The following is a 26,808-nucleotide window of genomic DNA, read 5'->3' as shown; positions in this document are numbered from 1 at the left end:
GCCAAACACATGGCCCCATAAAGACAAGAAACCTTTTAGCATGCGAGGCCGTCGGCAGAAAAAGCCGAGCAAATACGTTGTGGCCAGCGCTTGTTCGATAAAGCTTCGACTTCACTTGCGTGGAAAAATACATTGAATACCTGCTTTCCTAAAGAAACGACTTAATATAATCGGCATCATCGTATTGCGTCATATTTGAATTTCGTTGTATAGTACCATAATAGCATCGTAAATGAAAACTCGGTTTGCTGTGAGGTATTTACTATCTGCCGCCCCTGAGCGTGCATGCTCCCGGCAGCCATACTCTGAGCCACGCCTCGGGAAGCTTGTTGTGGAAGAGGCTGTAGCCCCGCCCCGGACCCGCTACACGGAGAGTCCACCCTAGCTTGCCAGTCTACACCTCATACGTCTCGTGTCGCTGGACAGAAGATCTTTATATTAGTACCATTTGTATCGACATAGATACAAGCCCCTTCTCCTCAATCCTACCCTTCCAACTGCCCTTTTACTAATGTTGTACCTCAGTATGTTTTATTTACAGTCTGTTGGCACTATTTTCTTAAATGACTTCTACTGCCTGCCGTTGCTGACAGGACATGCTCTCCCACAACTGTTTTTTTTTTTTAACCAGCGCAGACAGCAGCTGCAGGTTTATTTACTTTATTTGATCCTTCTCACTTCATCTGAAACATTTGTCATGCTAATGTAGCATCAGGATGTAGATGCGCGAGGCAGCTGAACCCAGAGCGGGGGCAGCAACTTAGAGCATAACAGCTCTGGGGGCATTCACAGCAGGAGGCATGCAAGGCGAGGGGGCACCATGCATAGGACCTCTTGAAAGCAGCCAGCCTTGCTGTTAACATAGACAAAGGTACTTTTTCATTCTCCTCACTCCTCCCCTTTCTATGCATGTGTGTATGGGATTTCTGCTGTTATATTCATTAAGTATTACTTGAAACGCTAGCCTCTATCTAATATCCTTAAATAGCTGCTCATTATAGCCTGGAATTCCAGGAAAAGGTCTCTCCTATTCTAATCACCATTGCCTCCCCCCCCTGCTGATTTCATTTGTATAAACTTAGTCAGCTGTAACAAGTTGAAGCCAGCACTGTGCACTCGACCACACCACAGACAGGCTAAGTGTAGTTTCTATAGCTTAAAGCAGGCTCATTGACTGCATCTTTTTCTGTTCAACAAACTAAAGGCACACAAAAAGTAAGTGTGAAAAAGCTGTTGCTCATAGAAGTGAGCAATTTTTTTTTCTTCTAAAAGTTAAAAGCCAAGAAATTACAATTTCACCGAAATAGTGAAGTTTTTCGCTTTGCCATGCGCACACTAAAAATCACGACTTTTAGGACGATTTACATCGAACATATGCTTAAGGCGAAGCAGACTTTGCATAAAACAGCGAGTGTTCTTTTCCTTTTAAAATGCTACTTTGCATAGAAGAAACTGCAAAATGTGAAGAACATTTTATTGACAGGATAAAATACGCAAATCTCTTGTTACTGTGCTCTGGGACTACTGCTTAACTCCCACAGCAGTTGTCATACCTTTACCCCAACATGTCTCCCTCCTGCGGCAAATATTTCAAAACAGCACTATTTCCTCATCCAAGGATGTAAGACACAGGATAGCGTTTCAATATGAATGTCTAAATGCTTTAGTTTTTGTCTGTAACAGTTAGTTAGCCTTTATTTGTCTCTTTCATGGCGTTCACCATTATCTTCGCAAGAACTATGCAATGTTTTTACCCCTTACGTACATTTCAGTTCACCAGTTACAAATATTTTCTTCGGATTTATCTTGTAGAACCCATTGGAAAAGAATCATATGATATTTTGCCACTGCTTTCAGTTAAGCGATTGCCGGTTTTATTGAGTTAAGTCAGCAGGCTGAGGAAACACACCCACAAGGATATTGAGGGGTGGGAGGCGAGTGGTAAAACTGGGGGAGGCAAGGGGGTGGTACTGTGGTAATGCTAACAGTGGGCACGTACACTTGCATGCAACCACATCATCCATAGTTCTACGCACATGTCAAGCATAGGGTGCTTTGGATTCAAGAGGTGGGCAAGCCAACAAATTAGGGAGAGCCGAGCTGAGGGACTGGCTTGGCTCTAACAGTCTGTCTACGAGCCGAGCCATGAAAATGTTTGCACATGAACTGTGTAGCCAACAACATATAAAAATATAATGAAGACCTGAATTTTTAAAAGTGAGCGTTTTTTTATCTTAGTACATCAGATCATATCACTGCATTGGGAAGCAAGTATTAAAAGTTTTTAAGCATGAACCAAAAAATATTCGTGCCCCCATGATCACAATGCCATCAGTGAGTTAAGAGACAAGTCAGTTGTGCGCCCTGTATGTGGCCTAGATGCTTACATGGAGCAACATTATAGTCTAAGTCAGACACAAGAAACGCGCGTCAATAGCACACACCAGACCTCACATATTTCAAAGTGCTCTCACATGCAATAAGGACAAGCATTTGCAATGCAATAGATCTCGCATTTGCGCCTGTTTTACTGCCAGCCTTGCTTCTCGTAAGCAAGGACTACAAGTACAAAGTGCACGTTTACACACTGCATGCAGGTTTTCAAAACACATAAATAAGACAGTGTAATTTACAATGTCAATAGCTCAAACTCTCGTAAATGCGAGACCTATTGCATTGCAAATGCTTGTTACTATTGAAAGGCTATCTTGCCCATAGGACAGAATGGGGAATGCTGTGTAACATGTGTACCTGAATATCTTCCCATAGCAGCAAGATAGAAAATTGGAATCTGGTATCCCTGAACTCAGAATTTAATAACACATCTTTTAGGGAGGATGTTTTTTAAATTCAGTGTTTGGAAATAGCACTTTTAGAAAGTGGCTATTTTCTCGTTCAACCTTTGTGTGCCTCGGTTTGTGAATTGACGGTCTGGTTTGAGTGACAGGGGCTGGGGTGGTTCCAGGAGACTGGGTGAGTTAGCACTAAGCTGAATAGACCTATCTGCATTTGGAGTGGTGGGAGGAGTAGCACATGGGCCTGAATAGGGCTGTGCCTGCCTTCCACAATGCTGGCTCCACCTCCTGCGGTGCGTCTGATGGACCTGGCCCACATTCACAAAGGAAGAAGATGTGCACTGGCAGAGTGCACCCAGAACTAGTTTGGACTGGGTCCAGGACCCCTCACACATGAATAACAAAGACTTTTGGGGTATAACTATCAGAGCTGAAACCCCTAAACTTTAGGCTAAGAAACTTTGTGATCAAGAAGGAATCCCTGCCAAAGAGAACAGCTGAAGAAGACGACGGAGGAAAAGTGCTGCCATTGCTGTGTGTCTGGGGGCTGACCTGCTGTTTCTGCTAAGGAAGAGGACTAAGTGACTTTCTGCTGTGTGCTGTGTCCCCCTACTTGAAGAGGAACGGTGCTGTGTCCCTCTGAAGTGAAACTGTCTCCAAGGGCCTGAGAAGAGCTGGCCTCCTGTTATAAGAAACTCAGGGATACAAAGTTTCTCAAGATCCTGAAGCTCGCACCTCCTGAGCCGTGCTCCGCTTCCTATACTGCCTCTGGGTATAGTTGTGTGCTCCAAGACACCGCTGGTGCCCGCCGTGAAGCACGCCTTGCCTGCACGTCTATCTGCTCTCAAAATAACCGTAAGCGCTGTGTGTGTCACCGCCGCCGGCCCGTGACAAGCACGGAGGGCTGGTAGTTCACCACCGCCGGCCCCCGATCTACAAAAGTGCTGCGTGCCTGCTTTTTCCCCAAGCTGAGAGGGAGAGCCACGCCGAGGGTGAGAAGTTGCAAGGCGCTGCGTAGCAACAAGGGGCTCATCACAGGAGGCAGCTGCGCTGTGATCGGAGGTGGAGGGGCGTCACCTAGCAACTAAGGGAAGCCGGCGCAGTCGTGCCCTACCCAGCAAATCGACCGGCCGCGGAGAAAGGAGTATCCTCTCCAGAACTGCTCCAGTCCCGGAGAGGGGTACTTGGGAGTTCCCCCGTGAAGTGCCTTGGAAGGAGAGACTCCCGGACGCGGACCGCAACCCAAGACAGCGCTCCAGGTAACACGCTGACCCGCCAGCTGCACGAGGCGTTACCTTGAGCGGGTGAGTCAGGGAGTGGCCCCGAGCCTGGTTACCAGGGCCTGCTGGGGGGGGGGGGGGGTGGGGGGGGTTGGATTGTGGTGATCTTCCGCTGCCGAGTTTTCCCCCCCACCCTCAGAGTGACATTCACAGCCCGTACTCCCACAACTAGTAGTGGAGGTACCGGGGCCGGGTGTTAATGAGATTCCCTGCCTGTACTTTGCCTCCTTATGAGCGGTGTATGGCACCACCAGAGGCCACTATTGCAGTGATCCCAAAAGAGGGGAAGCATCCTTCTAGTCTGAAATTCTTTGGATCAATCTCATTAATAAATATGGAGGCCAAAATGTATGTTAAAACCCTAGCATCTCGACTCGCCACTATGATTGCAAAGTTAGTCCATCCCACCCAGACCAGTTTCATCAAAGGAAGATTAGCAAGCAATAATAGTCAGCTGTACTGCCATATTATCGAAATATCATCCCTTCCAAAAGCTTCCCCAACACAGCTATCAGATGTTGTGTCATGACCATTTCTGGAGGAAGCCCTAAATAGATACACCCATGGGGAATAATGCATACAAACGATCATGGCTTTGTATGCCAAGCCTTTTTGTAAGAATTAGAGTCGATGGAGGTCCATCATCTCCGGTATCCTTACAACAAGGTACCAGTCTAGGCTGCCCTCTCTCACCACCGTCTTTACTGGCCACTGACCCCTTGATAGGGATGTTGAATACATCTTCCTACATTGCTGGACTGAAATTTGGTATTATGGTTTTTAAAATGACCGTTTATGCAGATGATATTTTAATCTTTATGGAAAAACCGGACACAGATATACCTGCTAGTCTGGATATCATTAATACATTTTCATTTTTTCAGGCTACTCTAAGGGGAAAACCTCTGTTTGTCCCTGTTCAATGTTCATTGTAACCCTTCCTGTCTGGGGGAACCCACTGTTCCAATGGCATTCTAAATATATCTCATACTTTGGATTAATCTATATCCCTGAATGAACATAAAATAATCGTTATCATTAAAGACTGTTAAGCGGCTTAATCTCCCAAAAATAGTTCATGGCGGGGCAAATTTGGAACTTTGAAAATGCTGGTGACTCCATTAGTTAGTTTTCTGTCCCGCGTGTCCCCAATCTGCTTGCGCAAATTCTTTTTTTTGCAGCAGCAGTTAACAAATTATGCTCTTAAATTCTTAGGAATAAGAGAAAAGCAAGAATGAGTTAAGAAACTCAGGTGTGCCATTTTGAGTAGCATTTTATTATAAGTAGAACAAAGTGATTATGTACACTCAGTGAGCTCGGTTTCAGAAATGTTCCCTTTTGCCCAATTTAACAAACAAATGAAGTGCATATGCCAGGCCCCTAACCTATGCAGGGGGTGGTTATACTCAGCCAGCCAGCATTCTAGTTTATACCCTAGATTATGTAACAGAGATGATCTCGTACAGTGCACCCTACTCTGAGGGAACATGTCAACATGGTCCACGGTTTCTTGTGTACTGCACACTGACAGATTTGCAGCTATATGCCCTAGAACTGAAGAGGAGTCACAGTGACCAAACATGCCCTGGAAAGGGACTCAAATAGCCTCACTCATGTGCGATGCCTACAACTAACGTTTTTCAACGCGTACTTTCACTCTGGGACTTGTAGTTTAACTTGAACATCCCTCCGTTGTACAAAAAATGAATGCACACCCTGACTAGAGTGCTGCAGCCAGTGAACCCGTGCAGCAGTGCACCCGCAACAATACATGGAGGCCATCCCTCAGTTCAGCACTCATTACACTCGCCTCACTGCAGCGCTGCATTGCGTGCAGGCCCTCTCGTCTCCCGTCTCCTACAGCACAGACTGGTCATCAAGTCGCAACAGAGGCCGTATTTTAGGTCTCGCCTGACCCAGCGCATGCGCTGGTCTGGCGAGACTTATTGAGAGGGCTCTAAAAAGTGCTACCAGGCCAGCCTAGAGCTACAGTGCATGTGCGCGGGCGCGCGCGCTGCGCTTCACTGCGATTACTTTCACTTTTGCGACCGCACGTTTGATCGTGATCACTTTCACTTTCGCGGCCGCTTGGCATAGCTAATAGGTCTCGCTTTTGGGACCTTATAAGTATTTAGTTATGCAACTGTTGCATGGCTAAACACTTATAAGGTCCCAAAGGCGAGACCTATTGGCTATGCCAATGCTGGTTTCATTTTTGTCTTTCAGTGGTCACCTGCTCAGGCCGTGGGGAGGGTTTGGGTACGGTATCACGTGGAAAACATTGCAAACACTTTCATTGTGGTGGAACTCTCCGGAGAGGAGAGCGGATGTCCGCCTGGCAGCTTTGCTGATCTTGCAAGACCCCAGCCCTGCTCGGTTAATGTTAAATGTTGTTGACTTGTAAAGCGCACAGCTACCCCAGCAACGGGGCGTCCCGGCGCTGTAGACCGCTGGGGAACCCGTCCTGGCTATCACTGTGAGATGGTCCCTTTCTTGGTATCTCCAAGGTGAAACCAGGCATCCCCGGCGTCTGTGGGGGGCCGTTGTAGAGATGAGGCAAGCTTAATGCCCAGAGTTGCCGAGTGTGTTCCTGGTTAGAGTAGGTACCGAGGCGAGAATTATCGAGTCCGTTTTGACCCTGGTCCACGACCCTGCCGCGTCGGGAATTGAACCCTGGTCCCTGGCCGATTCTCTGCTTACGGGTCTGCCGCCTCTAACTAGTGAGCCACACCTCTCCACAAATGCTTCCCAGTACTGCAGAGGATCACACAAACCAAAGACCATCGTAAACCTGTTTGACGTGCACTTGCTGTCTCATTTCCTTGATATTACGGCTTGACCTTCTCTGATGGGACTGTAAACAAAAGGACCTTTTGCCCGAATGCTTGACCTGGTTTTTGACCCTTTGTTTTGAATTTTTACAGTCACTGCCCAGAAACTGCCTCCATGAAGATGTCCACCCTAACAGAGCTTCTCAACATGGGCGTGCTCCTGTGGTGGGCAGAAACACAGGTAACAACGCTGTGGCAGGCAGTGCTCCTGTGGTGGGCAGAAACACAGGTAACAACCGTGTGGCAGGCAGTGCTCCTGAGGTGGGTAGATACACAATGAAGAACGCTGTGGCAGTCAGTGCTCCCATGGTGAGTAGACACACAGGGAACAACGCTGTGGCAGTCAGTGCTCCTGTGGTGAGTAGACACAGGAACAACACTGGGACTGGCAGTGGGTGACCTAGTAGGCCTATTGAAAGCTATCTATGCACAGATTAGAAGTCCTTGGTTGGGCCCTCATTTCTGCTCGAATGCCCTACAACCCTTTCCCACATTTGGTGTTTGGCAAAGGGATCATTCTGGATGCGAACGCATGTGTCCTCCAAAGTAAAAACCAGTGGTCAAAGTGGTGGATGTATAAAATGTGTCAAATCCAAGCGTAACCTATACTGGGTGTAAGTAAGCACGGATTACAAAACAACAACATATCACATTGGCAGTGTTTCAAGTACAGAGTCAATAGGTTTTACTACCTTACAACGTATTTAGGCAGGATCATTAGGACCATGTCTGGAGCGCACTTGTGCGAAGTGTATGCCCACTAAGAGCCACTCTACCCGTATTTACTTGCTACACCTGCCACAAAAAGTGCAACCAGAGTACTGTAAATGATGAACACATGCACTTCGATTAATTAATAATTGTGTGGATTTGGTGGAACGTAACACGCCCCTTGGGCGGGGCTATCTCAGTGGGAACACGTGGTCTGTAAGCAATATAGAGATATTAATTAGTATTATGATTATTTCACATCGAAAAATAGCGCAGAATCATAATTAAAGAAATTATCGGTCATGCCCAAGGTTAGTGCACCCTAATGCATGGGAGTCTCCTGTCACTTTGTGATGTGCAAGTTATACAAAAACAATAGAATTCCTACTACAAGAGACAAAGGGGTCTGAGAGCCCCCGGCGGGATCTTTCCTCGTGGAGCGCTTCTCACAGCCCTACGGGGTGGAAGTGAGACGCAGTCTATTCCAACGTAGGAAATAGGGTGGCCTCCAGTTCCGCCTGTCCGCTTCTTAGGACACTTACTGCTGCAGACTGCAGCTCTCGGTCAATTGTATATGTCGAGTTATGATGGGATGAGCCGCCCACCTGCTGGCACCTGGACTAGCTATTACTGAATAAGCAACATCCATAGTACTTGCACGGTGATGGACACTTTAGCTAATGGCTCTACAGAAAATGTGGCACCGCTAGAAGATTATTCAAAACAATTACGCCTAACTAATGAGATAAGCAATGTAAAGTGTGGGTGCCATATTGAGAGAGTTTAATCCCGACGTTTATACAATGGGGTATACTATTTGTGGAATACCAGAGCCTATTAACATACAAGTTTCCAATAAACTGCCTGCATGGTGTCTCTGGTATCTAGTGACAGTATCATGCTAGATTCAGTGCTGTTCATATATTAAGGATGCTTGGGTTTCCTTTCGAATGCCTATTACATGCAGCTTGGCTATACTGTATAACTATAGTGGGAGACTTACTAATAAACTTATGTAAAGAAGCCGAGCTTCACGGGGATAGAAACTCGGAGGTGGGTGGAGGTGGTGGGGGTCTCGCTGGGGCTGTAAAACATACAAGCTACAAGGCTGCATTAGCCAAATCACCTCGGTGTCCAGCATCCCGTGCCCAGATTGTGCCATTCGGCAACTAATTCAGTTTCCTTCTTTAATATGTTGGCATGGGTCATCATCACGTGTTCTAATATTGTCCACGTAAATCAAAGCCCACCCGGCCAGGTTCAGATAAAGGAGTAGCTTTTTTTCATGGCCCGGTTCCAATTCCCTGTGGTATTCTTGTGTTCCTGAATGTGTATTTTGATTTTCCAAGTAGTCATCCATACAGAATACAGTTGGCACTTACGTTGCATTCTATAAATTACACGAGTGGGATTGCAAGTAGTCATCATGGATTATTTTCGCATCACTCCGTTACGAAGCTTCAGCTCCTTATTTGCCCTGGTCCAAGGGAATAGGTTGCAATTGGCACACGGAGCATGACCTCGAGCAGGAGGTACATTTCATAAGGTCTGCTTGTTTTTGGGGTTTCTTTCCAGATCTGGAGTGAACCAGTCGATGCCTCAGACTGCGGTTTCTTTTTTAAGAATGCATGGGGGTAGGAAGGCACCACCTCCTGCATCTAAACATATGATGGTTCGGTATGTTGATCATCTGAATCCTTGATACCAGGGGATCTTATGTTGCAAAGGGTTGGGGGCTCATTACCTGCATAAAAGAGTTCTCTACTATACCCCGTGTAGATCTCTTAGATCAGCCCAACAATATTTGATCTCAGTGCCAAGGTTTTGCAGAGCACGCTGTGGAGGACGGTCTTTCCAGGTACAAGTGGCTCGTGCCTGGAATACTCTGCCGCTCCCCCTAAGACAGACTACCTCCCTTTTGGAGTTTAGAAAACAATTAAAAACTTGGATGTTCCAACAACTAATTTAATCCGCTCCCCCACTCTTTTAATAGTTTTGGGTGCATAGCTTTTACCTCTGTTTTACTGTCATAGCGCCGGGACACCCTTGAGTAGCTGTGCGCTCTATAAATCCCTGTTTAACATAACATAACAAAGAAATGACGGCGTACTTTACGTCCCGGATACAGGGAGTGCTCATTTAAAGGCTCAATGTAACACCTGTAAGCTTGATCATGAAGGCGTTGTTCTGGATCATTGGCGTAAGAGGTGAATGTGGACCCATCACTGCAATTTCTGCAGAACCATAAAAATAAGTCCACACGTAAACTATCGCGGAGCGCTAGGGAACGGAGCAACTTGCAATGAAGACGACATGTTTTTCAGTGAGCTTCTGGTGTACTGCCATTATCAATGTTACTCTCACTGTTCAAATACCCAGATCAAGAAAAGCCACCCTGAGAAACTAATGGACCAGATGCATTTGCCTACTTTGTACATTTAGCCACTGCAAAAATTATTGAAATTCGTCATGGGAAAAATGCCAAATACATAGAACCGTGTCTGATAACCTATACAGGTTCAAAGGATGGAAGGCAAGGTTTTCTTCAAACACACTATTGTATATGCTGGTAATACTTGGTGCAAATGTTGGCCTCATAGATGTTCCAGAAAACCGAAGAAAATGGTTTTCTTCAAACGAGAAATGTTTTCTGCCTAAGACAATTCACTACATTGTAGTACAAACGACTCTGGGTATCATAAAACCATTCATTATTTCCAATGCTCTTAGAGCTTGCAGTGTAACCATCTGGAAGATGTTAGTGTACAGTTTTTTGATGTTCAGTGACACCAGGATTTTTTCTCGGGAGGGGGGCGTGGGAAGGTAGGGGGGGGGTGGGGGGTGGGGTTGGAGTTTTATGTAGCATGCACTCAACCCGAAGGTATCAGAGAGCTTTACATGAGCACCAGTTGCTTTATGGGTGACACATTCATGTTCGTTAGGCACGGGGAGAGTAAGTGATTTGCCCACAATCACAGGATGTTAAGCGTCCCTGCCGAGACTTGAACCCGGTTCCCCAGCTTCGAGATTGACCGTTCTGGCAGTCTGCTGAGGTCAAACGCTAGCTGTTACACAACAGTAAGTATATGAGAGCTGTCCTTCGTGTCAAATGTTTGTTGTACCGCGGATTCCCTCAGGGGGAGAAAAATCTACAAATCTGGATAAGGATTCCAATATTACACAATACCAGAGAGATGAGATGTCCTAGTGGCGGAGTAAAGCTTTTAAGGATTTAGGATAGAAGGTCATTATGGGTGATTATCCGTTACCAAAAAGTCTGCTTCTTTCCGTTTGATCCATTTCGCTGAAAGTGTGCACCACCATCTCTTTTAGGAGTTCTGTAGTACTGGGCAGGATCTTTAATAAGAGGTTTATTGTTCTTTCTATCACCCAAGAGGCAAAGTGCCTCCCGCCTGTACTCTGAAACGTCCTTTACATCAACAGCCCCACCATTATCCACTGGCTTGACTGCTATGGATTTGTTACTCTGCAAGCTTGTGATGGGCATGTGTTCTTCTGTGTTTTGTATTTTCTTGACTATGCATTATTTGGGTCTTTAGAGTGGAGTTCTGGTCGAGTATAAACGCCTCAATAGCAGTAACCTCTGGTCTTAAATAGTGGATGGTGGAGAGAAAGTAGAAGGCTTGCGGTGAATTGAAAAGGTGGCTTCTTGGAACGATACTGAAAGAATTTTAGGGCTTGGTTTTTCTCGTGGTGGAATGGAATTCCATTCTGAAATGGAATAAAGTATGCTTCGGGATTGGAATAAAACTGAGCCATCAGTAAACATCATTATATTAAACTGGTATGTGTGCGTCTACCCTACCACAGCCTTGTGCTGTCTGAATAATCACACAATAACGCCTTGTCAATGCAGGTATTCACTATAAATGCCAAGGTTTATTTATATCAAAAACATTTGTTCTGCCTTCTGAGGCCTTGTAGGCAGACAATGAACAACCCATCATACAATTTTAGAGTATTACCCTGATGCGATGAAGCAAAGGTATAAAGAGATGGTCAGCAATGAAAGTCCATATAAGCACATGAAAATACCTTTCAACTAGTGACTTCCAAAAAATGGGGAGTTTCACCGTTTAACAAGGAGGAGAAATATTATCTATGGTGAGACCTAGGATGAGTTGCCAAGATTATACTGTGTAACTATTAATACGAAGGGTTCCTTAATGGTGAACGTTTGCATCTCTCCACCATCCTTCATGGTTATTATGGCAACTGAAAAAGTCATGTTAAATGAAAATGCTTTAAAAGGTATACTCGTGACTAGTCAGAAATGTTGGTGACATAAATCGAATGAGCAAACTTTCGAGTGAAATGTTGCATACAACTTTGAAATGCATTACCAATGTCCTACTAATTCAAGCCCCCGTGATGCCAAAGTCGTCTTGTACATTAAAGGTTGAGATAATATACCGAATGCATTTGTAAAGCTCACGTTCACACCTTGGGACATCTTGGCACTGACTAACCGGTGTTCATTGCTACCCAACTCATTGGTGCTCAGCTTTTTATCTTTCAGAGGTTGATAAAAATGAGTGGACCCATCAGGATTTGAATTAGCCTGCGGCCATGAAGTCAAACACAGGTTCCCTGAGTGGATACATTAGTCCACATTAGCCCAGTTCAAAGATAGAGCAATAGAGAGAAGTGAAACTGAGAAAAAGTTCACTTTCAGAGGCGATCTTGGGGAGGTGGAGGCCCTGGCCAAATGCCTGCTTTGACCATGGCTTAAAACATCTGTGCGTTGAGGGGCCAGTCTCTTGAAGCCCTCTAGAAAGCCATACAATGCCGGTATTCTGGGCAAAGGAATACCGGAGGACTGCATATAAGAAATTAAGGCAGCTAAATGCACCCCTTTCTAAGGTGTAACTCTAGTTTGCATCTACCAAGTGCATGATATACATAATGTATCAGGTATAAGAGTTTCGATAGGTGTCTTGTGGTATCGTAAACACCAAGCTACAAATCTTTCCATTATGCATTGCATAACTTCTTATTTTAGGCCATTTGTCTTCCCGAATAGCATCCATACATTACTATAGCAGGGCTAAAACTTCAGAACGGAGTCTCTAGAGAAGTCACTTGTCTCTGGCTCCTGATAAACAACCGCGTTGGGGTTGGTCATTTTCAAAGTGCGATGATCGTCTGCAGTATTGAACAAACATATCACTTGTGTTACGTGCTTCCTACCAGTTTTAAGTGTGGTGTGTCAATACTATTCCTTATCAAACACTGCATCATATGGCAAAACAACATGTTTAGATCGTTCATGATAGAAGATGGCGGGATAATGTCAGCTTGAAATGGTTTGTACAGACAGGGAGATTATGAGGTTGTAGGAAGAGCATCAGCCTATCAATAACTATCTTCTTTGGAATAAGAAAATATATGGAGAAACCTCTTTGACCAGTTGTTTCTTGGGGCCATTAGTCTCCCGCTCTCTTTGCCAGCAGTGGCTATCTTCCCTCCATCAGAAGATGCAGTGGTGGTCCCTGGTCTTTTTGTTTGATCCAGGATATCTGATTTAGAAGTCAGCCCTTACTCTTTCCAGACAGATGGAAACATTTCTGTCAATGGGGCGATAACTTACAGCGACATATTTTCTCCCTCTTTGGCGCTTTTGTCACAGGTACCTGTGAAAAATCTTTCATTCTTTTATTCTTTTTTTTCGTCTCACCTTATTTTGCACTACAGGAGATGGTAAAGTATTTAAAGCATCTTCAAGTTATTTTTTGCTTCTTTTGCAAATTTTCAATGTAACATTTTTCAGCTCTTCAAGCCCATGGTGGCTTTTCAGCATTGAAATCCAACATGCGTCCTGGTCGCAGCTTCAGCTTCGACATCTGTGAGTCTTCAAGTTTGTCAAATTAGGTCTGTACCTCAACGACTTTGACATCAATAGGACACAGATAAAAATTGTTTGCTTTCGGTCTCTTTTTTTTTTATCCTCTCAGGTGACCTTCGCTAGTTGTACAAGCTAATGGTGTCCTGGCACAAGTGGTGGGACTAATATTTCTTGGTAGCTTTAAAATATCTGAAGAACAATTTCTTGTAATTCTAGAGACTAGTACTAAAAGTCTTCACTTGCATTCAGGGGTGGCTCCTCTGCAATGGCAGCGGAGCATCACCCCACTGGCTAGAGTCAGCAGGTGGAAAATAAAGCGACATACTATCATCGCTTTCATTTTAACCTGCTGGCTCTGAGCCAGTGTGTGCAGGCAGGGTTTGGGCCGGGGCCATGGGGGGGGGGGGGGAGGGGGGGGGGGGGGAAATGGAGGACTGCTTGTGCACATTTAAGTGGACATGTGCGTTTGGCCGGCTGTCTTCGGCCGCCCAAAAAGACATGCACACTTTGGTTTTTTCCAACCTCACTCAGGCCAACCACTATGCAGCTCTCATAGCATGAGAGCGGCACTGGGATTGCACAGGGAGTCTGTGATGCTGTCCCAGTCTCTGATGGGACAAGGAAGGAGGAACACAGAGGTGCGACGCGGGAGGTGGCCGGCAGCTTTAGGTACGTTTTATTATTAAACCCCTCCCTCCCCCTCCGAGCTCCTCCCTCCCGGCGCCTCCCCCACTGGCCCACCACTTTGTGTTTGTGGCTGCCGCCACTGCTTTCATTGCTTAAAATGATATATTTAAGAGTTTATGGAAAGAGTTATCTTTCGATCTCCAAGTGTTCAGCACCGGAGCAGGTGACAAGGTAGCATTTCACGGATTCTGAAACAAAGCCTCGAGCTAGACACATTGGCTGCTTCCGTACCATGGAAAGGGCGTCTGCCTCCAGTTTTAAGAATGTCTGCTTAAAATGAGTGCAGGCTTGACACTGGTGTCCTCGTGGTTCAAGAGCCAAAAAGATTCTAGATGCAGACCTATCCAACAGAACTGACTGACATTGAAGGGCAATGTAGCAGATGCCTAATCCTTTTTTTTTGTTTTAAACTTCAGTGAAGACCAAATGAAAACGCAGAATTTTGTATTATTTATTCTTATTCGATCTGTACAGGCGATTGCCAAAGGCCAAGGCTAGTTTGTTCTATTTCCAGTCCCCGACATGCCACTTGTACCTCTGACAGAAAACAATTTGAAGATGTTGTCTAAACTGTGGTCTATTGCAAGTTTCAAGTGAATATCACTATGAGTCACTCGAGACACTAAGGTCAGCACCTACTAGTAATGAAAAAGATAATAAGATTACCAATCTGATCACTACACACTGCAATCATGCACTGTAAGTTAAATAAGAATAGATTATGTTGCAATCAATTAAGTGTGTGAAAAGGAGACCTTGTAGACTCAAACTGCACCCACAGAGCAAAGCTATCCACGGAACAAGAAGGAATGCAGAATAGCAGGTCTGATGAATCGGATTCAGAAGATAAACTAATACACACCTACTGGTAAGAGACAACATATTTCGTTTTGAAAGGTTGCATAGATTCAGTTCACATTACCTGCTGGATAGCTGTGCCAAATGTTTTGTCGCAAAAGTACAGCAGTCTGTTGTCCTATGGCCAGTTTTACAAAACCTTGCTACTGATTTGAACACAAACCAATAATATTTGTGAATGTAAAATATCTGTGCAGTAAAAAAAATTCATAACCTACCCTACCACATGCACAGAGCACACTTAGCTAGCAGGGACTGTCTGTATATCACAACCTTTCTAATTCTGTGTTCGTTCTATGGGCCTATATAGTGTCATAAAGCGTTCTGGGGCATTTGTGTTGACAGGTCAACAGCACAACAGCAAGAAACGTGTGGTAGGGCTCATTAATGGAATCGTGCTTTTTCTAAGCAGATTGTTCATGGTTTAATGTGCTAGTACAGCGTCTGCATGTTAAAGCCAGACATGTAAGGCACGAAAACCTCCTTGTCTTCGTTAAAGTCCTTTTTTAGGTCCCGCCTAGAGAACGCAGCGCATGCGCTGCTTCGCCTTGGCGAGACTATTGTTGTCGGTTTGGTGCGCGAAAGGAGACAAACCATGTGCGCGCACGGACAGGCGATGTGCACACGCATGGCATCTCCTCTCTGCCTCACACGCTCCCACCGCTCGCTCACACGCTCCCACCGCGCGCTTGTTTACGTTGTGCTAGAAGTGAAGGCTATACCCTTCCCATGGGCTGCTTCAAAGCGCATGCTGCAAGCAGAGATTCGAAGCTGCTGCTAAGAAAGTCTGTACGCATGATCTATACAGGGAGGGCTGTGGACGTGTCGGTGGCTGGGGGGCGGGAAAGGAAATGCAAAAACAACTGATGTGATGAATAACAAATGTATCAGTGCGTAGGACTGATCCAAGAGAAGTGCCACGGGAGAAGGAAGGGCTGGTGAGAGGCAGAGGACAGCAGTCGAAGTTTGTAATGAGAGAGAGCGGGAGGATTTTTTGGGATGCAGGGAATGGAAGAATGACAACTACTTAAGTCGAACGTGTGTGTGCTAGAATTTTAGCAGAAAAGGTGGAGATAAATAAGTCACAATATATGATGTTAGGAGCGTGAATAGATAGTGTCATTGGTCTATAACATTTGGACAGACCTACTAATGTTAAAGTTACTCGTGTACTATTCGGCTAGTGAGAAACTGCCTTTATTCACAATCGGTGTAAATAGTCCACTGACACCCTAGCTCTAAACAACAAGCATTGGCAATGCAATAGGTCTTGCATTCACCAGAATTTGTGCTGTTGGCATTGTAAATGTCAATGCATTTTATTTATGTGTTTTGAAAACCTGCAATCGGTGCATAAATAAGCACTTTGTACTTATAGCCATTGCTTACGAGAAGCCAGGCTGGCAGTAAAAGAGGCGCAGTTACTGCCAGGCTTGCTTCTAGTAAGCAATAACTATGCACCGCTTGCAGGTTTTTCAAAACACATCCTGGGTGAAGAACTTGCACAGGCTCCCAGTCATCGTCTGAGTGCCGAACCACGGCTGTAGGAGACTAGGATCTGCACTTATGTTGCCCCCACTTTTTTTTCCTGATGTATACACTGGTTTCTGGCTATAGTCTGACTGGGTCCCTGCTAATCAGGGCCCCAGTCTCTCTGTTCTCTCTAAACGACTTGGTGTGCATATTAGATGCACTAGTGATTGGATACTGTGGTACTTTATGAGCCCCTAGTATATGGTACCTTAGGTACCTAGGGCATAGGCACTTCACAGGCCTACCAGGGGCTGAAGCATGTATTATGCCACCCCTGGGAAGCAGACTATCTGACACCACAGGCCTGCTACTGCAGCCTGGGTGAGGTAGTGTTAGCACTCCTCACTAAGGTATAGGTTCCTATATCTCACCATACACACACATATAAACCTATCAGTCACCCCTATGGCAGGCCCTATCTATACTGAGGGCAGGGTGCTTGGTTTACAATGTGAGGGGGTGCCTCTGCATGAGCAGGACCCCTCTCCAGCTGGCAGAGTCTATTCTCTGTGGCTGTTTGTGGATGTGGTTAAACCATATACTCTTAAGGGCATTATAACCTAGCTATAAATGCTAACTTTGGAATGACTGCATCAAAACATGTTGTGTTTGGTGTCAAACAACTTGGAGTCATACCCCCACACCAGTAACTGGTGTGGGAGTATGATCCCACCCTTCTAGAGGGGACGACATGTACCCACTGTGGAAACACGGTAGAATTTTGAACGAGCCCTGGCATCACAAAATGGATGCCACCAGCACAGACACTGGGCTGCCCTCCTGCTGCTGACTGAAACTCGCAGTGGAGGAGGCCCAACAATAGGCATCCTGTCACAGGGAGGTGTCACCACCTTCCAGACAGGATTTAGTGTATTGGGGCTGGGTGGGTGCACTCCTAGAGTGCTTTGAAGTCCTGCACTGGGGGAGCAGTAGGCTCCTCTGTGCATATGCCAGCTCAAACCAGTTCAGGGGCTACCTGTCCCTGCTCTGGCGCGAAACTGGACAAAGGGAAGTGGGTGTAACCACCCCCTACCCTGACCCTCCCAGAGGAGTGGTCATAGAGCTAGTCCCTCCCCTACCTTCAGTATAAGATAGGGAAACCTTGCCATTGCAAGTTAGATAACCCTGGACGTCGTTTTACAAGAAGAATCCTGGTCCTTCGACGTTCCACTACCTTTGGAAGACAGAAGAATCTCCCTTGGAGTCAAGGAGTGACTCCCCTGCTTGGCAGGCACCAAAAACTCTAATCAACGGTCGCAAATTTTCCTGCCGGAGTTCGAAGTCCCTGCAGCCTCGGAAGTGGTTTTCCTGACTTCGACAGCCATTGTGAGTCCCCAGCAGAGCTGAGGCGAGTGGACCCCACGAGTGACTAGGAACAGCAATACCTGGGTACCGTGCACTATTGTCGAGTGCAACCCCTTCACGACGTTCTACGAACTTATGCATTGGACGATTTGTGGCCCAAGCCTCAAGCAGGTTTTGCAGCAAAAATCAGAGGCCTACCCCTTCCCGAGTGACTGTGGGCTCCTGTGAAGCATCTCCTCACGAGGCGTCTTCGCAATCCCTTGCCCGTTGGCTTGTGGGTCCCCCGAAGACTTTCGGATCGAACCAAAGGGCTACCCTGGTTGCTCCAGGCCTGCCCTCACTCACCCTCGATGGGTGAGTCCCTCAGACCTTGCTGGTCTACACCGCTGACTTTATTCACTTTCCACGAGACTTGCTGTTGCCAAGGCTTGTTGGCTCCAATCCGGTTGCCGACACCATAGTAAGCTGCAGATGTCGTGGGACACTCCGAATCCAGCTGCTGGCCATCGTCGATGCCTCCAGGTCCTCGTGGGCGAAGAGTCAAAACACCCTTGATCACCTGAAATTAGCCGACTTCCGTGGGCATCCATCTTCCTGGCCCCGGGTCACTGGCAAGTGACTGAACACTGTCCCTTCTGCTTTCAGGTCATCTTCATCCTGAATACACCCTTCGATTCCACTGGACACTTTTTTAGTCTTCGCAAGCAGCAAATCTTCTTAGGTCTCCATAGAAAACAGCGACGCGACACCAAAAGACACCTATGCACCCGGCTTCCCTGGGTGAGGTAACTCGTGCACTCCGGTGCCCTAGTGTGTGTTGGCCCTCGAATTACTTACCTTGTAAGTGGCTTGCTTGTAGACTTCCCCGAAGTACCCTAAAACTTTAAAAATCCAACCGCGACTTGCCCCATCGTAATCAATAGGGAACCCACTGTTCTCACACTGCACACACCTCCCGAGGGTCTTTAACTTACCTGCTTCTGCTGCATTAGTGAAGCCCCAGCGATTCTACAGGCCCTAGACCTTGTCCCTCTGCGAATCAACTTTCCTAAACTTCTTTTTTAGTATATGGTCTGGTACGCCCCTAGGGCCCCAGCCATATTTGTGCTTAACTTATTGTGAAACGTTGATATTTGAATGTGTTCCTGGCTTCTAATCTCATAAAGAGATTAGTAGAGTGGGTCTAGAAATAAATACATGTATATTTGATATATATACACCAGTGTGGTGTCCTTTCATTTGGTAATTCAAGAGATTATAAGGTAAAACAAGCTGCTTTACATTCCTCTGAGACTTAGCCTGAAGACTGCTCTCCACAGCTACCACTAGGATAGCTTTCTTTAAAAGGTTGTCTTAAACCTATCTACCATAAGAGTCGAATTGGACTGGAGCAACTATAACTAGTGACCAGCATATGCCAGGCCAACTTCTCACAATGGCACTCGGACCAATCAACGCTGCATTGCAGCATTGTGATTGGCTTAGGGGGGCCTGTGTGCTTCCTGACTCCAGACTGGAAGAGAAGGCCAGAGACTACGATGAGGGAGGATAGTCGGCCGCCTTACAAAGGTGAGTGAGGTGTCATTTATTTATTCACACCCCCACCTCACCACCCTCATTCAGTTGCAGCAGCCACTGTGAGAGGTAATACCACCTGCTACCAAAGGCCAAGCAAAGTCTGTAGTACTAGGAGGGAACAGATGGCTTTTGTTTAGTATAAAGGGACGGTCCTTCACTGAACCTACCTTGCTTGCATCAAAGCGGACTATATTTTACACAACGAATACGTTTATTATTAGGAGTACGAGCCTAAACTGTAGAAAAACACCTAGAGGAAACCAGTCCTCCTCGCCACAACACGGAGTATACATCAAAAAACATTTACAAACCTTGCCAAATGAAAAGAAAAAAGCAACACACTGGCAACGTGTTAACAAGCATGACCAACTCATCCAAGCAAAACTCCTACAAGAAGACATCAATGTGGGAAGTTGGCTTGGTATATGCTGTCCACTAGTTATAGTGTCCGGGTTGGAGACCAACAAGCTTTGGCAACTGCAACCAGTGTGGTCAGAGAAAAGATGCTTCCGTGGGGGCCAGCAAGGTCCTGGGGACTCCCCAAACGATGGAGCAACCAGGAAAGCCCACTGAAAGTTAAAGTTCCCTTCTCAGGGACAGCAGCTCTGTCTGGTCCTGTGATATAACCGGCAATCATATTTTGGGTTATGCACCAAAACATTAACGTCTGCTGGTTTGGCTCATCTTTGGCACTCAATTTTCAATTGTGATTGAAGAACGTTTATATGTATCAATCCAGAACAAAAGTCGTTATATCTTTGTTATGACATGTGATAATGTGTATATTTATGTATGTGTCAATATATGTATCATTTTGCTTGTCTGTATAAGTCTAGACCTGTGTCTCATGATTTTAATGTAATATGTATGTTGTCTGTTATTCTTTCAGCCCTGATAAAGTTGCCGGTATGGGAATGAAACGTGTTGGCTGAAGTCTGTTTGCTAAATTTTATAAATTTAAAAATAAAGACGTTTTATACTTCACTACCTTATGTTTTGGACTTTATGATCTACGCACCCCCACCTTTGAACGAAATATCCGTCTGATCTGGAGCACAGCAGCGTCGTACATCGGCTGGCACTGGGGTTGTGTTTGCGCAGAAACCTTACTTATTGGAACTAGCTTGAGGTGCAGGACTTGAAGGTCCGCCGTTGTGCTTTTGGACAAATTAAGTGACAGCAGGCTGGGATAGGCTGAAACATCTGTAGCACTGTAGGGGGTCTATGTGCAACTCAACAGGTATGTGGGTAAGTCAAACAACATGGCCCACATGTTAGGAAGACACAGATACACAAGTACCTTGTCAGTTTAATAGGGGCTGTCGGTCTCCTGAGAGGAGTCTGCGGCTTAACCTTTACAAAGCTTCACCAACAGCAGTTTAGTTTGATGGTAAATGAATGCTCTGCACACAAGTCACTAGAGAATTCCGAAATTGAAGTCAAGAGTTCTGAATGAGGATCCGCTTAGGGCTGTGAATTATTTGCTAAATAGTTGACTTGTGTATGTAATTGGACGGAATTCTCCTCCCTTTAAAAATAAATACAAGCATTAGCAAAGCCAATCAGTCTCAGCAATGCGAGAGCTATTGGCTTTGTCAATGTCAATATGTTTCAGCATTGCATGGCCAGATGCTAAGTGTTCCCCAGGCAGATGCAGCACACAAGCGCCCACAGCTGATGCCCCATTACTCCTTTGTGTAACTATGGGTAGACATAAACAAGGCATCCCAAATTAAATTTACCATTGTATAGAGAGCCAAACAAAATATGAACTGTCTCAATTCCCTTTAATAAGTGCTGCCAAAATTACCTAGTAAAATCAGGATACTTATTTTGTTCACCTCTCAAGAACAGAAGGTACTGTCTCCCTTAGTGCAATTCATACTTGTGATTTGCATGTTACACACACATGCCTCCAGCAGGCACTCAACCTACTGAGCTATCCGGCTGGCTAGAAGTATCATGGCCAACAATCATCAAAATGCAGAGATCATTGCATGAGTAGATTCAAATTCAGGAATCCTTTATTAAATCTATCCCCTCTTCCTACTACATGGGATTTTGTGGGTCACTGCTGTGTCTATCTGGTTTGGCATAAACATGGTATAGTCTGACCATACCTCCCTTCGAGTCAGTGAATTGGATTTACAAAGACCACCTAGATGTCAACGCCATTGCAAGAAAGCGGTAAACAAGCTTATTAGGCCACTGTACTGGTATCACTGGTTCACGTGGCCGGATCCTGGCAGGACTATCTCGGACTTTGGATGTTCTGAGGTTGATCATGTTAATCCTGTTAATTTGTGGAACAGTAACAAATTCTTGCAGTACTTCGATATGTTAGCCTTAAAGCCTTATGTAACAGTATTATATTATTTGTTCCCACTGTTATTATGGTTCGCAAGGGGCTTAGAGATCGTGCATATGCAAAGTGCCTCTTTGGTGCCCCTAGTAGGCTGTAGTTTTCAAAATTGAGTAATGTGAACTTACCTGGGTGCTGGCATCAATATTTACCGACCCTACATCTCAAAGGCGGGGTGCTGTCTGCTGAAAAGACCTTTTTATTATTTTTTATTTTATCTTGCAATAAGCCTTTAACTCATCATTTGTTTTTACCCTGCAATACAACAAATCATGTGCTTGCTAATGTACTGTGCGCTGTATTCTAAACCAAAAAACGCTTACTATACAGATGAACTACAGCACCTAGGAGTTAAGTTGGTGAGATGCGACGCTTTACAATGACCATCCATTGAATTGAAAGAAGCCCTTCCCGCAGCCTGTTTTATTAGTAAGCAGCGAGCCAGTTATGACTTGTTCCCGTTTTGAGTAACTATCTAAGGGGTGGGGAGGGGGGTTGAGAATCAGTGAGTGAATGGCAGCTGAAACAAAGTGGTCCTGTGACCTTGCTAGGCAATGAAGACCATGGAAGGAATTGCTGATGTACTGTGCGCTGCATTATAAACCACAAAAACGCTTACTATACAGATGCATTCTAGTGCCTAGGAGTGCAGTTGGTGGCATATGGCGCTTTACAATGACCATCCAGTGAACTGAAACAAGACCTTCCTGCATCCTGTTTCATTAGTACCCAGCGAGCCCATTATGACATGTTCTTGTTTTTGTAACTATCTCAGGGGTGGGGAGGGGAGTGAGAATGAGTGATTCAAGTGCAGCTTAAACAAAGCAGTCACATGGCCTTGTAAGGCAATGGAGACCATGGAGGGGATTGCTGACTTTCTCACTCTCTCCTCGCGAATGCTCTCCTGGTAATTGAAAAATAAGATAACATGATTTATAGGCCTGATCCATTACAATCAGAGGAACACAGGACAAGAAGTCACGGGAGGGAGCAAGCGGGAGGAGGGTGATTTGTGGACAGGATAAGAAAAAACGCGGAGGGGGGGGGGGGGGAGAGCAATTTCTCGACAGTAGGAGAAGCACAGGGCAAGCAGACACTGGGGCGTGGGATGGAGAATGCGGAAGGAGGGAGACTGGGGGACGGGACAAGAAACAAGATCAGAAAATGATTTAAGGGACTGTTAACCGAAACGGCACGGTGCTCCCGAGCTGGGCCCTTAAACAAAGAAAAAATAAATTCCTAAAATGGTCATTGAATGAGAGGAGTGGATGGATAGGAATAGGTCCCTGATCTCAGGGAGGGCTAAATACAGGAAGAGGAATGACCCATGCATGCCATGGACAGATGGGGAGAAATATTAGGAGAGCGACGATGGAGCCAGCAAATAGGAAGCCTATGGTCGGTCTGAAACCCACAAAGTACATACAACATGTCTCTTTCGAAATAGTGCATGCGCCGGCTAGAGCGGAGACCTAAATACCGACACTAGATTCACTATTTCCATCCAACTACAGGCACTTAGAGTAGTACCTAGTAGGGTCAGTTTCACATTGTGTTTACCAGACTAGACCACCATGCGCCTGGCTGTTACAGCTACCGGGACAGTTGACTTTGGAGGAATTCTTTTTCTGTATGGGCTACTAAGAAACAGTAAACCCAGGGCCGTTTCTACCATTAGGCAAGACTAGGTGGATGCCTAGGCGGCAAAAGGGCTGGGGCGGCAAAAGGGGGAAAAAGTTTATAGCGCCTTCTACAATTCGACGTCAAAGTATGCGTAATTGTACACGTTTTCCTGGTTTTACTACTCTCTAATGTCTCAACTGACGGGCAAATGCGCAGATTTTATTTCAAGAAAGATGTACTCTATAAAACGTTTTCTTTCAGTGAAACTATTTACTGTGACTGACTTTCAGCCTCCTGAAATAACTGCAAAACGACACAAAGCAGGTTAGAAACTCGCCAGTAAACACATGACAAAATACATAGCAGGTATACATATATAATTAATATGGTAACTATGCAACATACATAACTCTGTAGCTATGATATTTGTAAATATATTAAATATAGAAAGAACCTACACTGGCCCAATTACTTTGTGGTCAATGGTAACTTGGTGATTATACCATTTTAATAGACTAGCTTTGTACCTATAAGAGAGTACCAAAGATCTAGTGCATACACACAGCTAAGAAAATACCTGAAATGCAATACATATGAAACTGTATAACAATACTAATTAGCTATATGTCACATAATTGTATATCATCACCTACGGAATTGTATTAGTAACTAGATGTAGCTACGGTAACTACGGGTCATTGCTGTGTAACTATACAGTCTATGTACAATATAATTAACTGTATATTGATAAAAACTATGCCACTATACTCCAACTCATTATACTCTATGTAACTGTATGACAACACAAACGATGTAACTATATTAGCTAAGTAACAGTAAAAAAAAAAATTCTACATTGCTAGAGTAACTGTGTAAGGTAAATTACAAAGGCCAAGCTGGCTTCAGTTATGGCAGTCGATGACCACTATCATGACTGAAGTGTACTGGAATATTGTTTTCAACTGCTGATGTGCCTTTTGGGATTTTTCTTTTATTCTCTGCTATAGAGTGAGCCTGGCTAGGTCTGACCAAGATCAAATGATGTTAGTGAGGGAGTGACAAATAATTATTTTTGCATTAGTCCGCCGAGGCACCTTGTTGGTCTCATTTCGTTTCTCATTGTAGTGCTCTGCAGCCCACAAGACTTAAAGAAATAAGTGAGGAGGGGGACTAGCCGAGTTAGGCAGTATATCTAATGCATTAATTCTTCTAGCCTGGATGACAGGGGGAGAGAGTGATGGTAGTAAAAGGGAGGGGTGCAGCATTTTTCAATTCTCGCTAAGAACGGCAAAACACCTACAAATAGCCCTGAGTAAACCGGAGTAATAAACTTGTGTAATAAACCAATCATCTCAAATTTTGGAAGGTCTTAAAACCTTGCTATACCATACCATGCTAGCAGTCCTAATCCTTTTTTTATGTATTGGAAGCACCAAGAAGCCTCTAGGTGACCAGAAAATCCAACAAATCCTAATAACAAAGCGTTCACCAACTCCCAGACAACTGCAATTAAACCACATGTAGAGTCTAGGTACAGGTTATACATAATCTCAAGGTTGGCTGGACTTAACAAAATGGCCCACACCTATGGGCAACTGAGAAAACCAGTTTGTGCGTGATCAAACTACAGGGGTGCATTATTAATTTGAGATCCCTTCAGACTTTGGATGCCTTGTATAGAACTTCCAGGCAAAGCCATTCTGCAATGCAAACATTTGCAGTTTCATTTGTGCACACAATCAGCTCCCATGACCACTATCACTCACAATACCCTGACCGGATTCATTTGAGCTCCAAAGGTCTTGGTGTACGACATCATACAACACAGCTGTAAATGATCCTAACAAAGTTGAAATGTATATGGAACATGTGTGACATGAGTTCACGAAGATCCTCCCCACTCTGAGGACCACCACCTCTTTATCAGCCTAGACTAGGTAATTATCAGGTCACACTAGACCACAACACCAACCTCCCCGCTGTCATAATTTATCATGCACACAATTTTTATCTTTCCAGACATTCGAGACCTAGAATAACATCAAAATATTTCCAACAAAACATCCTTCTATGGGCCTACACTCTTGAAGACACACACATTAGACATAGTTAAAGGGTTTCTGCTGTACATAGGACCTAAGTGGCTATGTAAGAAACCGAGAGCCACCTCACAATCCCCTCCCCTACCACACATGCTGGGCTATAAGACCTATAAACCACAATTATTCATTAAAATGCCATCGTCCCATTAGAAACTCAAGATAAAATATACTCTTCGACACACATCATCAAATTCTATTTCACCAGAAGGAGCAAACTGAGGTCCTACTGTGCAACACACAAGAGCATAGAACCCCTGACTCACACACACAGATCAAATGACCAACACAGAAGCTTTAGACATAGTAGCAAGACTTGGATGTTTTCAAAGCACACCCCAAACATTAAGATCAGCAGACCCGATACTGTTGGTCTCCTCTTCACAGTGCATAGAACTTGGTCCTGCCTTGTGTCGTGTGATCTAAATATCAGGGATGCATAGACAGAATACCTAGAGCTATACAAAATCCCTGCACTTTTTTACATGTGTGTGTTGTTGCTGCTCTCTGGGCTGCACACGACCTCAGGTATTTGTCAAAACTCCATGCCAGATACAAGTGCCTCTAAAATACGGATTAATCACCTCAGGGTTGTCTGGTTCCATTCTGCACACCATGTCCAAGTCCTCCAAAGCCTGCGGATACTGCGTTAACGACGTGTAAACCTCAGCACGCGTCAACCTGAGACAAATATCCTGTGGTGCTGTGGGGACAAAAAGAAGAGTCATTGAACTTCGAGTAGACAGTAACTGGTCAAAACTCGATTACTGTTGTGTTTTCACAGAGATCCACAGCGGGGGGTGGTGAGACTAGTTTGATGTATTTTCTCGGAAACCTCAGACCCTGTTTTTTTTTTTTTTTTAGAACAAAACACTGGGTGATGATATTTGTATTCTTTCCGACTTATGATGGGTATGAATACTAATTTCTGTAATCAACTGTACACAGTCAACACTTGCCACAGCTGCGTCTGTAACACTGGCCGGCTTCTGGCAATAAGCCATTGTTTGATTTTCTGTATACACCTGTATGTCACATAACGCCAATAAACGTTGAATATCTTAAACAAATGCAGGCAGAGATGAAACACATTAACTGTGCATTAAAAATCAGTTACACAAGTACCAGCATTCGAGTGGAGGAGGGATCGCCTTACAGATCCCTTCTCCTGTGAGTTACAGTGTGAAAAATAACACTTTGCAAAAAGGTTGGATTACAAGGATTGAAGGCTTGGATCATTACTTAATCAACGGTGTGAACGTAGATCGTTTTATGCGTGG

At 45.0% G+C, this 26,808-nt stretch overlaps 1 protein-coding gene across 4 annotated transcripts in view; it reads right to left on the bottom strand.

Moving 5' to 3' along the window:
- The window catches only part of LOC146810599 (LON peptidase N-terminal domain and RING finger protein 1-like), a 151,309-nt gene that overhangs the window by 103,840 nt on the left and 20,661 nt on the right, over positions 1-26,808 (bottom strand). For all 4 annotated transcript variants that reach the window (XM_085617649.1, XM_085617650.1, XM_085617652.1 and 1 more), the window contains exon 2: positions 26,113-26,231. In XM_085617649.1, coding sequence (XP_085473775.1) covers positions 26,113-26,231 — 119 coding nt within the window. The remainder of the gene's footprint in view (positions 1-26,112; positions 26,232-26,808) is intronic.

Source organism: Triturus cristatus, chromosome 7, assembly GCF_964204655.1.
Source record: "Triturus cristatus chromosome 7, aTriCri1.1, whole genome shotgun sequence".
NCBI lineage: Eukaryota > Metazoa > Chordata > Amphibia > Caudata > Salamandridae > Triturus > Triturus cristatus.
The sequence above is the reverse complement of the archived record's forward strand: the minus strand, read 5'-3'. Positions and strand labels throughout refer to the sequence as shown.